Genomic DNA, 14,014 nt, shown 5'->3' with positions numbered 1-14,014 from the left:
TCAGCTGGCTGAGTTCATGGGTGGAATAAACATATGGCAGGACTTTTACTTTCTGAACCTGGACTTTACACCTCTGCTCCCTATACACAGAGTATCACGAATTCATTTAAAAGCGATTTCAGTACCCGGCATATTGATGGTGAACGTGATTTCACCAAGTACAACAGGTTCCAGGATCAACATTCCAATCAACCAATCAGATTTGAGGGACAAGGTTACAGTTTGTCAAGTTTAGGCTTACAACCAGGGTTAGGATATTCAACTATCATTTGCCCCTGATTTTAGGGCTAACTTATGGGTAGGATCAGGTTTAAGGGTAAGAATAGGGTTAGGACTAACATTTTTTTACATGAATGTTGTTCCAGGATCAACAAAATATTATATACCGTTGTGACAATTTCCTCACCGTGACATCCCTAACATCTGCTCAAAGGCTTCATTAAGGTCCTGTACCATGACTCCTTGTCCATGCTAACATCTGCAGGACTTCAAGCCAAAAACACAATATTTTGTGCATTAGTCAATTTGGAAATGGTCCACCAGAAATGAATTAAACACATTATTGCGTTAATTTATAGCCACATTGGTTGTCTGTTTGGTTGTTATTCTTTTATGAATTCATTTAACTTCACAGACACTGAAATGTTATTATAGCATCTTAATTTTAAATAACTCTGTGTAAGGATTTGTTTTTGATGGGTTGATGTAAATTGTGTACAGATTAAGAATTCAGCAATAACCTCCTTTTGTCTCTTTCTTTTTTGTCTTCCTCTCTCATCTACTTTAGCTCAGAGAAAGAGCAGTTAGTTGAAGAGGAGGAGGATGACTTGAAGGAAGTGTTGGATCTGAGGAAGATTGCAGTACAGCTGCTACAACAAGAGCAACAGAACAGGTGATCTTTCTTTCATGCTAAATCACACATGGTCATGCAACCTTCAGAGCCCATCAAACACATATACAGTAAGTCCCTCAGACTCCCTGTAATATTAGGGCTGTCAATCGATTAAAAAAATCAAAACAAAGACTTGCACTGACTACACATTATAAAAATTGTTTATATAAAGGGGCTGTTCAAGGGTTATTTGGGGTTTAGCCCAGACTAGTTGTATTTGGCACCATTAGCATTAAACATTGGAATATTATATATATACTTTACAATTAAATGTTGACATGTTACATCTCCAAGGTATAATTTTAATAAAGTAAATCTATCCCCAGAGATACAACTAAAAAAAGTCCCGCTAACTGTCTTTACCTCAAAAGATTTCTTCAAAACACAGTAGTTAAAAATAAAAGATAAAAAAATATGTCCTTTTAAGCTTCCTATAATCAGCTGTATGTTGTATAAGGTAACAGTAGATACTCATTCTAACTTTTTAAATAAGTTAGCAGATGGTTTAAATGATTGCTTCAAAGATTAATATAGTTCCTTAATTTACCAAAGTTTGTGGCATCATGTCGTAGTAAAAATTTTGCAAGAACTGTACATTTGCAGACTTGTGGATATTCTACTTTGTTATCAGAGTTATGTCTGGAAAATATTCAGTGCTGGATTACAGCTGGATGCAATTCTAACCTAAAAGCCAACAAATCTTCTAGTTCAGGGGTGTCAAACTGCAAGAACAGTCCCAACCCTGCTTCAACACACATACCTGTAGTTTTCACATAAGCCTGAAGGATTTGCTGGATCAGGTGCATTTAATTAGGATTGAAGCTAAACTCTACATGGCTGTGGGTTTTGCACCACTGAACTAGTTACTCTTTTCTTCATGGTTCTCTGCAGAACTAAAGGCTCCCCAGTCATTTAAATGATTGCTCTTTGTCACAAAAATAAATTAGTTGAATTCTATGCATTAAAGGTAGATTAACATGGGCTTTTAACTAAATTCTCACATCTAGCGCTGCCTGTAAGGTTATGCCAGGGGTCTCCAACCCCAATCAAACCAGAGGTGTAGAGTACCTGAAAGCCATACTTGAGTAAAAGTACAGATACCTTATAGCAGAAATTACTCTATTACAAGTTACAAGTCACCAATTTCAATACGACTTGAGTAAAAGCGACTTAAGCTAGTCCCAGACTAAAATGCATGTTTGAGCTATTTTAACTGAAAGCAACTTGCACTGATATATCTTAAAATATGTCAGTGGAATTGTTTTGTTTCAAGATGCACCAGTAATGTTTTTTTTCTAAGGCACTAATATAAAAGCTTCTTAAATGCCCTAATTGAACTAAGCCCTAATCCTGGCTTAATCTAAGCACTGTCTGTGAAACCGGGCCTTATCTGATTTTAACAGTTGACCTACTTAAGTATTTTACGTGGCTGAATGTAGGCTCAAAGATGCTCTAGTCCTTAACACCTAAGAAACATACCAGTGAAAAACAAGAAACAGTTGATTTGTGAGGAGAGCAATCACGTTTATTTTCTAGAATCAAAATATAACCGTCTCTTCAGTATAACGGATCAATAAAATAATGTAAAGTTAAATTAAATAGTCAAAGCCTACTTGCAATGGACATGCTGGTTTCGGCCTCATCAGCAGCTGCAGGCATGGCCTCATCTCATATATGAAACGCCTGCGATTCACAACTACCTGCTAATGCACTCGCATTCACGCAAAGTAGCCTTGTTGACAAGTTTGGGTGAGTCAGGGCAAAACGCACAAGATTTTGTTGCAGAAATAAACTGCTGTAGAAAAAGTAAGGTGCCATGCAAAATGTAACAAGTAATTGCATTACTCATCACAAATGTATTGGAGAAAAGAGTATAGTTATTCAAAAATGTAGTCCAAAAATGTAGTAGAGTAAAAGTCACTAATATCTTTAATACTCCGGAAACTACAAAGTAGCCAAAAAGGTACTTAAGTACAGGAACTAATTACATTTATTCAAATATTTTACACCACGGAATCAAACACACCTGAAGCAGCTAATCAAGGTGTTCATGGTTACTTGAAAATTATTGGCAGGGGTGGGACTGAGGTCTGCTGGAGGGTCTGCTGGAGATGCATGAGTTATGCTTTTATAATTTGTGATATTGAAATTAATTCTACTTACTGAAACCAGTAAATTGACGTCCCAATATAATGTAGATATATCTTTCAAAATACACTACTCCTCTGTTCTTTAATCACTTTTTCTTTCTTTTGAACCTCATCCTAATACCCCCTATGACTTTGCTCTCTTTCATTGTAAGTTATGTCTATGAGAGATTCACAGATGAAAGCAAGATTTGACAGTTCCAATTCGAAACTCTCATCCATGCATGCTGCATCTGAAGGAGAGATCGGCTGTCAGATGTATTGAAGTAATTCAATCAGACACTCTATTTACTAACAAATGAACCATATTCCTCCTCCTCTTTCTCCTTCCTTCTCCTTCTCCATCCCTTCCATCTCCACCTAATCCTGGGATCTGATCGGTACACACATGACATTTGACTCTCAGGAGGAGGTCCCTAATTTGTAGGGCAGAGAGTCTAATTCATCGTAGAAGAGCAGCGGGGAGAGCTCACAGGTAGAAGGAGAGCTGTCTGTGTTTATATGTGTGTTTATTTCAAATGGTGGATATGTGTCATACTGTATCTGATATGAGGGTGTATGATACATGTCCAGTACATCTGGCGTCTACGTGTTGTGTGTTAATAAGTACATACGTGCATGTCCTGGCTTAATGATGTCACAAAGTCAAGTGCTGCAGTTTCACATAAGAAGAAATTACATGCATTTTCAAAGATTGCTGTGAATCATAAGCCAATGTGCTTTACGGGTAATCACGAGTTGAGAAAGCTCAGAAGTGCGTCTAACCTAGAAAATCATTGTGCAAAATTTGTATTTGTTTTTCAAATCCCATCTTTAGCACTGCATCACATCTTAAATAATGAAAAATGACCTGAAATTCAATCGGGCTGTTTAAACTAATGCATTACCAAAAATCTGTTTTTGTCACCTGTGAATGTGGTTTGAGGAGAAAATCCAACGTGACTTTGAGGAGACCAAGCAAAACATAATTATGTATTTCTGCTCAGCTATCGACACTGGACATCAACCACACAGCATAAGCTAATACCTTTTCATTACGGTCTACTTTCTATGTATAACAGTTCTATTCTATCTAATAACGCATTAGACATAACTGTTATGGCGGGTAAAAATGGAGGATGCTGGTGTTTCGCATGCGTTTGGCCAATCAGCCTACACTAACATCACGGATAGTTCTGGTTTAGACTCTGAAGTAGGAGCTAAATTAGTTTCTCCAAAAGGAGTTCTAGAACCAAACCCTCCTCTGAAGTAGGAGCTAAATAAGTTCCTAGAACTAAAATTGTACCTAGTTCCAGTGGTGGAACACGCCAAAATCCTGGAACTTCCGCCAATAGTTCTAGGAACTATGAAAAGGTTCCTCCGTTGCGAAAGCCCCATTGTGACCCAGGTCTATAACAATTGCCTTTTTCATGTGGAGGAATTGTTTACGTCAGTTTTGCTGTCAAGCATGTGTGCTATTTTTTTCTTTTCTTTTTTTTTCTTTTTTTGTACAAAGATACATTTGTTAAATACCACTACAGATGCAGGTTAAACAAAGACTACATTCATTCTCATATAGTGACACCAGCATTGAAAAATTTTTCTGCATTATTTGAAGTGTCAAAAGACAGAATGGTTGTTCTGTTCTTGCAGGTTTCTCAGCCACTCAGGGAGCAGCACCAAACAGAGATCCCCATCTCAGACTGTCAGAAGGTATTCTGATGCACGCACAGACTTCCACACACATTCTGATTTCTTAAAAAATATCTTGTTTATTCACCTTTATTTTCCAACGCTCAAGTAAGCTATTTCCTGTGAATGTGCGGGTTGTCTGATTCTTTAGCCGCTTTAGGCAAATAACCAGTAGAATAACAAAGCACAGTAAAATTTGTGCTACAAACCAGTTTATTTATGATTATAATATTGTAATGACCCGGCAGTCAGCAGTAGCAGCTGGGTGCATTATGGGTAATTGTTTGTTGGGAGTTGATTTATGCGTTATTAAAGCAAGATGGTTGGGTTTTTGTGTTAGTAAAGTTATGTATGTTTATGTTCAAGTTAGTTCGGGTGTTCTTGGTTCATTTATTGCCTTATGTAAAAATGTGTCTCTCACCATCATGAAGAGAGATGTGTAAGGGAGATGTGTAACTTGGGATGGGGTCTTGCTTGTATAGTTTTTAAAGAGAAAGAAGACAGTACTGCCTCCTGCTGGTTTGCTTTACCGATGCTCCACTCGCAGAGACATCGTGCGGTGTATGGGACACGAGTGCCCGTATCTCGCGCTAGCAATTAGCTTGGTAAAAGTACAACAGCGTAGCTTAGCTCCGGCCAGCCCCCATGTTCTACTGAATAACTGCTAGTTATTACAATATTAAATTAAAATAATATTATAACAAATACTAGTTCGCAATATCAAATAGTATAATGGACTTTTTGGACAGCTAAAATAACTGGAAGACACCGAAAACTTAAAACTTGAATAAAATTTACAAAAATCATTACATTGCGTATTTATTAGCAGATAATGTATGGTTAATGTACATTAGAAATGTCATGACACTTCATACATTTTCATTAAAACTTTACAATAATCTACCATATATTGACATTAGTTAATGCATAAGGTATCATGAAATAACTGAACAATATTTTTACAGCATTTATTGATCTTGTTAAATTCTAATTTATAAATGCAATTTTTTTCACTGCAAATTAAAGTTAGGTAATGGTAGTTAAATTTAAGTATAAATTAATATTTCCCAGATTAATAAATGCTGTAAAAAATATTGTCAGTTAAACTAATGTTAAAGGGATGGTTCGGAGTAAAATCAACCTAGGGTCCTTTGCACCATGACCTCGAGCCAAACACCCCCCAGAAGCTTTTTTTCCCTTGGTTGAACATTATTAAAGTTATAGCTTATTTAGAGATATCAGTCGAATGGCTTAGTGCAGGCGCTAATGGATCCTATGATGTATCTCGTAAATTACCCCACTAATAATGCCCAGAATGGTACCAAATTTATACAGTAGTACAATTTGCTTCTGTACTCATAAAACAAGGCATTGGAAAGTTTGTAAGTACATCAGGAGTTTATTTAAATAACACTTGCCTGACGGCTCATGCTACTGCTAACCCGGACGTCGAGGTCACTTCCATGATTTGGGAAAAGCACGTAAAAGTCCTGACAGAAAGCGATGCATAAGGATGTAGTGTAATGACGAATTATAATTTTTCCCGAAGTGTTAACAACTTAGTGTTAACTAATAATTGTTGCAAACTGGTACTACCAACAAAATATTAGTGCATCGCTTTCTGTCAGGACTTTTACGTGCTTTTCCCTAATCACTGAAGTGATGTCGACGAAGTGTTATTTAAATAAACTCCTGATGTACTTACAAACTTTCCAATGCCTCGTTTTATGAGTAGGGGTGTGACGGTTAGTAGATATAACCGTGAGACCGACGGTTATAGTTGAACACCGTCATTAGAACTCTATAACAACCAAAACCGTGTTATTAAAATATTTTTTACAAACATTTTTTTATCATAGAGAATGTTTAAATACTAATTAAAAACAATTGTTAACAGTCTGTGTTATTAGTGATCTACGTCGTTTCCAACTGTATTTGATTCTTTGCCAAGTACCCCCTACCACCAATCATTTGAGATAGAAATAAAAGCTACGACTATGATATAGTGATGTGCCATCATTATGAGATTTATTAAACAAAGGAAAAACATTTGCAATAATAAACATTAGCAATAAACATTTGCAATAATAACAAATGTATCATTACCGTGATCGTGCAGTTTAGCCCTTGACTGGCCCCAAACATGTTTGATAAACGAAACATATACAGTGTGTGTATATATGATGTGTATTACATTTTAGCTCAAAAAACAATTGTAATAAAAGATTGGATCATAAGATGCGCAATATTTCGGGAGACATGGTTTTTACCACTTAATGAAGTTTTGTAAATCATCAGACATGATTTTTACCACTTCATTAAGTTTTGCTTTGTAGAAAGCCTTTCTTTAAAACGAATTTCGTTTTGTACAAATTGTATCTTAATTTTAATAAATGTTTCATCAACCAATTTCATGTAGCCTATTTAATAAATAAAAAGAAAACATAGTAGACAATATAATAACCGCGACACGCAGGCGCGGGCGCGCCGCGTTCACTTGCATTGCATTTCATTGTGAACTAGAGCGCATCTCATCGTAAATGAATGAAACGTACTTGGTTACTTACGTAACCTCGGTTCCCTTAGAGATAAGGGAACGAGTACTGCGTTGCAAACGCTGTGGGAAAACTCCTTTTCTCGAGAATATTGAAGCCTTTATTTTAAAACGCATTGCTGCAGCACAGGCGAGAGCACCAGGCTCGCACGAGCGAGCTGATAGGCTGTGCTGTGGGCAACTGCACGAACCAATGGCGGATCAGCAGAGGCGCGCGAACCAATCAGGGCGCTTGGCACACTGCCAGTGTCAAGCGCGCGAAACTGCACGTGACCGTAGAATATAAATATAGAGAATAATCCGCCATTTGACAGGTATAATCGACTGAAGCGAAAAACACCTGACATAAGAGAAATAGCACGGCAAGGCAACGCAGTACTCGTTCCCTTATCTCTAAGGGAACCGAGGTTACGCAAGTAACCAAGTACGTTCCCTTACGAGAACGTTCTCTCGTACTGCGTTGCAAACGCTGTGGGAACGCTATTTAAAACGGCGTGCTATTAATCTTTTGGCCGCTCTGACTCACCAGAAGTTCCGGGAAGTTACAGAATAGCCAGGATAAACGAGACCGAACATCGGGCCCAGAGATTATCCAATAATTAAGATCTGGGCCAAGGGCCAGATTAACTTAACCACAATTCAAGTGACAGCTCGTGTGTCCAATTTCAAAACTAGTCTGGGTCCACAGAGCCAGGGTCTCGATGGAAAAAACTTGTGTCTGCAAAGCAGAGTCATTTAAGTTGTAAAAACTCACAAATGTGGACGGAGCGGACCAGCCGGCCGCCACACAATTGTCCTGGATAGGAACACTCACGTGTTCAGGTCTAAAGTCAGACTGGGTCCGCAGAGCCAGGGTCTAAACAGAAAGAACTCGTGCCCGCAGAGCAGGAATATCCAAGCTGTAGAATCTAACAAATGTGGACGGAACGGCCCAACCGGCCGCCGCACAAATGTCTTAGATAGGAAAACCCATGTGTCCGAGTCCTACAGTCAGTCTGGGCCCGCAAAGCCAGGGTCTAGACAGAAAGAACTCGTGCCTGCAGGGCAGGAACATCTAGGTTGTAGAATCTCACAAATGTGGACGGAACAGACCAGCCGGCCGCCGCACAAATGTCCTCAATAGGAACACCACTAGACCAAGCCCACGAAGAGGCGACACCTCTCGTGGAGTGAGCTCTAACACCTATGGGACAAGAGAGGCCCAGTGAGGTGTAAGCCAGAGCAATGGCGTCAACTATCCATCTGGACAGCGTGAGCTTAGTAACAGGAAGGCCCTTGGTTCGTCCCCCGAAACAAACGAAGAGCTGTTCAGACTGTCTGAAAGAGGCCGAACGCTCCAGATAAATTCTCAAAGCTCTGACGGGGCAAAGCGTGAGAGAATCACTGTCCTCTTCCGAGGCGGGAAGAGCTGACAGAGAGATAACCTGGGCTCTGAACGGAGTTGAGAGCACCTTAGGCACATATCCATGTCTTGGCCTAAGAATGACCTTGGAGTCATTAGGGCCAAACTCCAGACAGGAAGCGCTAGTAGAAAGCGCCTGCAAGTCCCCTGCTCTTTTAACTGACGCCAGTGCTAGAAGCAGGGCGGTTTTCAGAGAGAGGGGCTTGAGATCTGCCGACTGAAGTGGTTCAAAGGGAGGTCCCCTAAGAGCCCGCAGGACCAGAGAAAGGTCCCAGGCCGGTACAGACGGTGGCCGAGGCGGGTTAAGCCGTCTGGCGCCCTTAAGAAAACGAACTATAAGGTCGCTTTTACCCAAGGAGGCTCCGGCTTCCAATACGTGAAAAGCAGCAATGGCTGCCACGTACACTTTGAGAGTGGAGGGGGAGCGACCCGCATCCAACATCTCTTGCAGAAAAGAAAGCACTTTTGGCACTTCACAAGTGTGTGGGTCGAGGTTTCGAGCTAAACACCAGCTGGAGAACACTGACCATTTAAGGTCATAGAGGTGTCTAGTAGACGGAGCTCTAGCCTCCATAATAGTGTTCAGGAAACCCTCTGGGAGATCCTGGGGTACCCGTTGGGTGGCCATACATGTAGGGCCCACAAGTCGGGACGGGGATGCCAGATTGTCCTGTTGGCCTGAGCCAGAAGGTCGCACCTCAGTGGAATTGGCCACGGGTCTGTTACAGACAGTTGCATCAACTCTGGGAACCAAATCTGGGTCCGCCAGAGAGGAGCCACCAAGAGAACCGCGCTTTTGGTGTTCCTGATCCGTTCGATGACCTGAGGGAGCATCGAGACCGGAGGAAACGCATAGAGAGGAAGGTTGGGCCAGTCGTGGGCCAACGCATCTCTGTTCTTTGAAAAGAAGATTGGGCAGTGACAGTTGTCTTCTGAGGCAAAAAGATCTACTTCTGCCTTCCCGAAGACCTCCCAAAGCAGGAGAACTGTCTGAGGGTGGAGAGACCATTCCTCTGGGGGAACTCTGCCCCGAGAGAGCATGTCTGCTCCTGTGTTTAACGTGCCTGGCACGTGAGCTGCCCTGAGCGAGCGCAGGTTGGTGTGAGCCCATAGTAGGAGCTGCGTGGCTTTGGCAAACAGGTTGCGGGACCTGAGGCCGCCCTGGCGATTTATGTAAGAGACCACCGACATATTGTCCGTTGTCCGATGTGTAGGCGTTTCTCCGAGCTCGACCAGAGGCCGGAGGCAGGCCTGCCCTCGTACAGAGCTCCCCAACCCGAGTTGGAAGCGTCTGTTGAAATCACCCTCCTCTCTGAGACCACCCCCATGCTTACACCCTGTTGGTACCAGCTGGCGTCTTTCCAAGGGGCCAGAGTACTGATGATGCAGAGGCCATCAGGCCAAGGATCCTCTGAAACGTTCTGAGGGGTACATAAGAGCCCTCTGTGAACGATGCTGCGAGCTGCTGAATCGTTAGAGCACGGGCCGGTGTGGGCCATGCTCTCATAAGTACGGAGTCGAGAACTGTTCCCAGGAACGTGATACATTGGCTGGGCAACAGAATACTCTTGGCAAAATTGACCCTGAGCCCTAGACATTCCAGATGTCTGAGGAGCCAGGCTCTGTGAGTATGTGACTCCGCCTCTGACTGAGTCAATATGAGCCAGTCGTCGAGGTAGTTCAGGATGTGCATGCCCCGCTGTCTCAGGGTGGAGAGAGCTGCATCCATGCACTTCGTTAATGTACGAGGTGCCAGTGCCAGTCCAAATGGTAGGACTGTGTACTGGTATGTCTGCCCCTCGAAGGCGAATCTCAAGAATGGCCTGTGGTGGGGGTTCACTTGAATGTGAAAGTAAGCGTCTTTTAGATCTATTGAGAAAAACCAGTCGCCTGGGCGAATTTGCGCCAGGATGTGTCTGGTCGTGAGCATTCTGAACGGCCGTGACATGAGAGCCTTGTTCAGATGTCTGAGATCTAAAATGGGTCTCAGGCCGCCGTCTTTCTTTGGAACAAGAAAGTAACGGCTGTAAAAACCTGACTCGCTCTGAGAAGGGGGGATCTTCTCGATGGCCCCTTTGGCCAGCAGACTTAACACTTCGGTGCGGAGGACATGACTCAGTGTGCTCCTTACCGTGGTTTGAATAACCGCGCGAAAACGCAGTGGTCTGCGGGCGAACTGAAGCGAGTAACCGCGCTTTATGATGTTCATTACCCGTTCTGAAACTCCGGGGATAGCTTGCCAAGCTAGAGCCCGCAGAGCCAGAGGCATTATCATATCTGGAACGTCCGGAGTTGGGGGTTCGAACTGACATGCATGTGAGGGAGAAATTTTGCTCGATTTGTGCTTTTTGTGGGTCGCTGTTAAAACAGCGTTTGTGTGCAGGGGTGCGTGACAGGTGACGGGCCCATGTAATGCATTTAAAACTGCTCCAACCGCCTGAACTGAAGAGGGGGCTGAGAGTAGCACTCGAGCGATCTTCGGGGCTGGTCCGGCCGCGGCGGGACAATGACCCCTCTTTATGCCGGTTAGGACGGCTTCTTGGGCTCGTGATCGAGCATGAGCTTCGGCCGCGGGCCCTGGCGCTTAGGGAACGGGAACCGCTTTGCATGCTTCAGGCGCTGGCTGGTCTCAGCCACTGGGCGGGGCTGGAGGACCTGTGAAGCTACCCTCTCAGGTCGCGGCGTGCTCTTGGGGCGCCGTTGGACCGAACTGGAGCGTTTTGGTGCGTTTAAAATGCTTCATAGCGCTGGAAGCTTTCTGAGCCTCAGTGAAGCGTTCTGCGAAGCCGCTGACAGATGGGCCGAATAGACCAGATGCTGTGACTGGAGAATCGAGGAAGGCGGTCTTGTCTGCGTCCCTGATTTCAGTCAAAGTCAGCCACAGGTGGCGCTCTAAAACAACCAGGCTGGCCATGTTGCGGCCCAGGGCTTGAGCGGTGGTCTTTGTGGCCCGTAGCGCCAAATCTGTCGCACTTCTGAGGTCCTTAAAATTGTCTGGGTCAGGGCCTGACTCGTCCATGGAGCGGAGGAGCTTCGCCTGAAACACTTGAAGGGTCGCCATGGCGTGAAGAGCAGAGGCGGCTTGACCGGCGGCAGCATAAGCGTGGCTGGCAATGGCCGAAGTGGTTCTGCACGGCTTGGATGGGTGCACAGTCTTAGACCTCCAACTTCCTGCAGTGGGAGGGCATAAGTGTGCAGCGACCGCTTCCTCCAGTGGGGGGAGACACACGTAACCTTTTTCGTCAGCACCGTCAACAGTGGAGAGCGTTGAAGAAGCAGATGAGCGCGTTCGCGCTGAAAAGGGCGCGCGCCAGCTTTTAGTGAGCTCCTCGTGGACCTCAGGCAGAAATGGAGCGGCGCGCTGACGAGGGGCCTCTTGGCGCCCCGGCAGGTACCACTCGTCGAGGCGGCTTCTGGCAGGCTCGGCTGGGGAAAGCCAGTCGAGTCCCAACTTGTTAACAGCGCGAGACATGACACGGAAGAGTTCGGCGTCGATGTTCGCTTGAGTGTCAGAAGGATCTAACTGAGAGGGGGGGGCGGGGTCCGCGGACCCCGACCAATCCTCACTCTCAGATGCTGCCACAGAAACTGCGTCGTCCATATCTTCAGCAGATCCGCCAAAAGAGACGAGTCCCGCCGCTTCAGACGAAGGGCGTTGGTCGCTCTGAGAGAACAGAACTGGAGAAGAGGGCATGGGCGAAGCACGTGGAGAAAGGCCCGGCGTGCATTCGCTAAACTCACCGCGTTCAGGACGCCTCTGATCGCGCCGCTTCTTCCTACGGGGCTCGCGGGGCGCCGAAGATGGAAGATGGGCGGAATCACTCACCGACGAAACGAGCGCGAGTCTCGAGCGGAGAGTAGAAACAGGCATCCCGTCGCAGAGAAGGCAGCCGCCTTTAGTGAGTGCTGACTCGGCGTGCTCAGGGCCGAGACAGGCAGCACACTGTGTGTGTCTATCAGACACATGCAGGGGAACCCCGCAGGATTCGCAGATAGAGAGCGGCATTTGCAACAACGCCGCGCGCTGTGAAAACAGCGATTTAGCTCTTTTAGAAAGAGAGAGAAAAAGGATACTCGTCGGATGCCACAGGAAAACGCTCAGCTGGCAGATGCCGGGATGCGAAGCTGTTCCGCTGGACGGCTGTTCGACGACGAGCGGCTTCTTTATCCGGAGAAGATCAGCGACGAGGTGAGTCGAGAGCTGAAGGAGATTAAATCTGTCAAATGGCGGATTATTCTCTATATTTATATTCTACGGTCACGTGCAGTTTCGCGCGCTTGACACTGGCAGTGTGCCAAGCGCCCTGATTGGTTCGCGCGCCTCTGCTGATCCGCCATTGGTTCGTGCAGTTGCCCACAGCACAGCCTATCAGCTCGCTCGTGCGAGCCTGGTGCTCTCGCCTGTGCTGCAGCAATGCGTTTTAAAATAAAGGCTTCAATATTTTCGAGAAAAGGAGTTTTCCCACAGCGTTTGCAACGCAGTACGAGATAACATTCTCGTAAGGGAACTCAGCGTAGGCCTATGCCTCATACATTAGCATTAAATATCTTTGCTGCATCCTTTCTAGAACAGACAAGGGCTTTCTTGCGGCTCGCATCAGCAGAGCATTGCATCGTCCATAGACCGCAAAACAATCAGTGGATGGCGGGCGGGTGCGGCTTTGAAAAAAAAAAAAAACATTGGTGCGGATGTTGAGATATTAATTTTTTTTGTTTAATAGGCGACCAAGTAGCTAATCAGTGTCTGCTCGTTTATTCAAACTAAGTTGTCCTATAACAGACGACCTTCGCAACGCCCCCCCGGCCGACGGTTATGTTATGAACCGTTACATTTGACTCACGTCATAACCGTCATCACCAATTCTGAAACCGGCACACCCCTATTTATGAGTACAGAACCTATTTGTACTACTGTATAAGTTTGGTACCATTCTGGCCATCCGACTGATATAAATAAGCTTTAACTTTAATAATGTTCAACCAAGGGAAAAAAGCTTCTAGGGGGGTGTTTGTATTTATTTTAAACTGTGAGCGTTTGTAGGGTGGAGAATCCTCAGGAGTTTAATCTCTGAGATATCTTTGTTGATTGTGGAAACACCCTTAAAATAAAAAATAAAAAGCTGAGAGGGAGGTGATAAGGTTGGGCGTACTGCTTTCAGGGTGGAGAAGCTATAGATTTGACAGTTGAGCAGGTAGAGACACGAATGTATACACCTGGAAATAGTTTTTTTTTTTTTTTTTTTTTTTTGACCCAAGGCATTATTGTGTATTGGGAACATTTGTGTCTTCTTCTGTCATCTCCTAACAGCATTTATTCTCAGATTTGATCCTTGGAATAACTGTTAAAG

The 14,014-nt window shown here is 44.3% G+C and overlaps 1 protein-coding gene across 2 annotated transcripts in view; it reads left to right on the top strand.

The window, feature by feature from the left end:
* The window catches only part of lrch2 (leucine-rich repeats and calponin homology (CH) domain containing 2), a 104,634-nt gene that overhangs the window by 55,751 nt on the left and 34,869 nt on the right, over positions 1-14,014 (top strand). The window contains exons 11-13 of one of the 2 annotated variants that reach the window (XM_081365229.1): positions 788-892; positions 3,446-3,514; positions 4,672-4,731. In XM_081365229.1, the coding sequence (XP_081221355.1) occupies positions 788-892; positions 3,446-3,514; positions 4,672-4,731 (234 nt within the window). The remainder of the gene's footprint in view (positions 1-787; positions 893-3,445; positions 3,515-4,671; positions 4,732-14,014) is intronic. The other variant, XM_081365230.1, reaches the window with a different exon arrangement.

The sequence above is a fragment of the Scardinius erythrophthalmus genome, assembly GCF_964197995.2.
Source record: "Scardinius erythrophthalmus genome assembly, chromosome: 5".
In the NCBI taxonomy this organism is placed as follows: domain Eukaryota; kingdom Metazoa; phylum Chordata; class Actinopteri; order Cypriniformes; family Leuciscidae; genus Scardinius; species Scardinius erythrophthalmus.
This window is presented reverse-complemented; position numbering and strand designations above follow the sequence as displayed.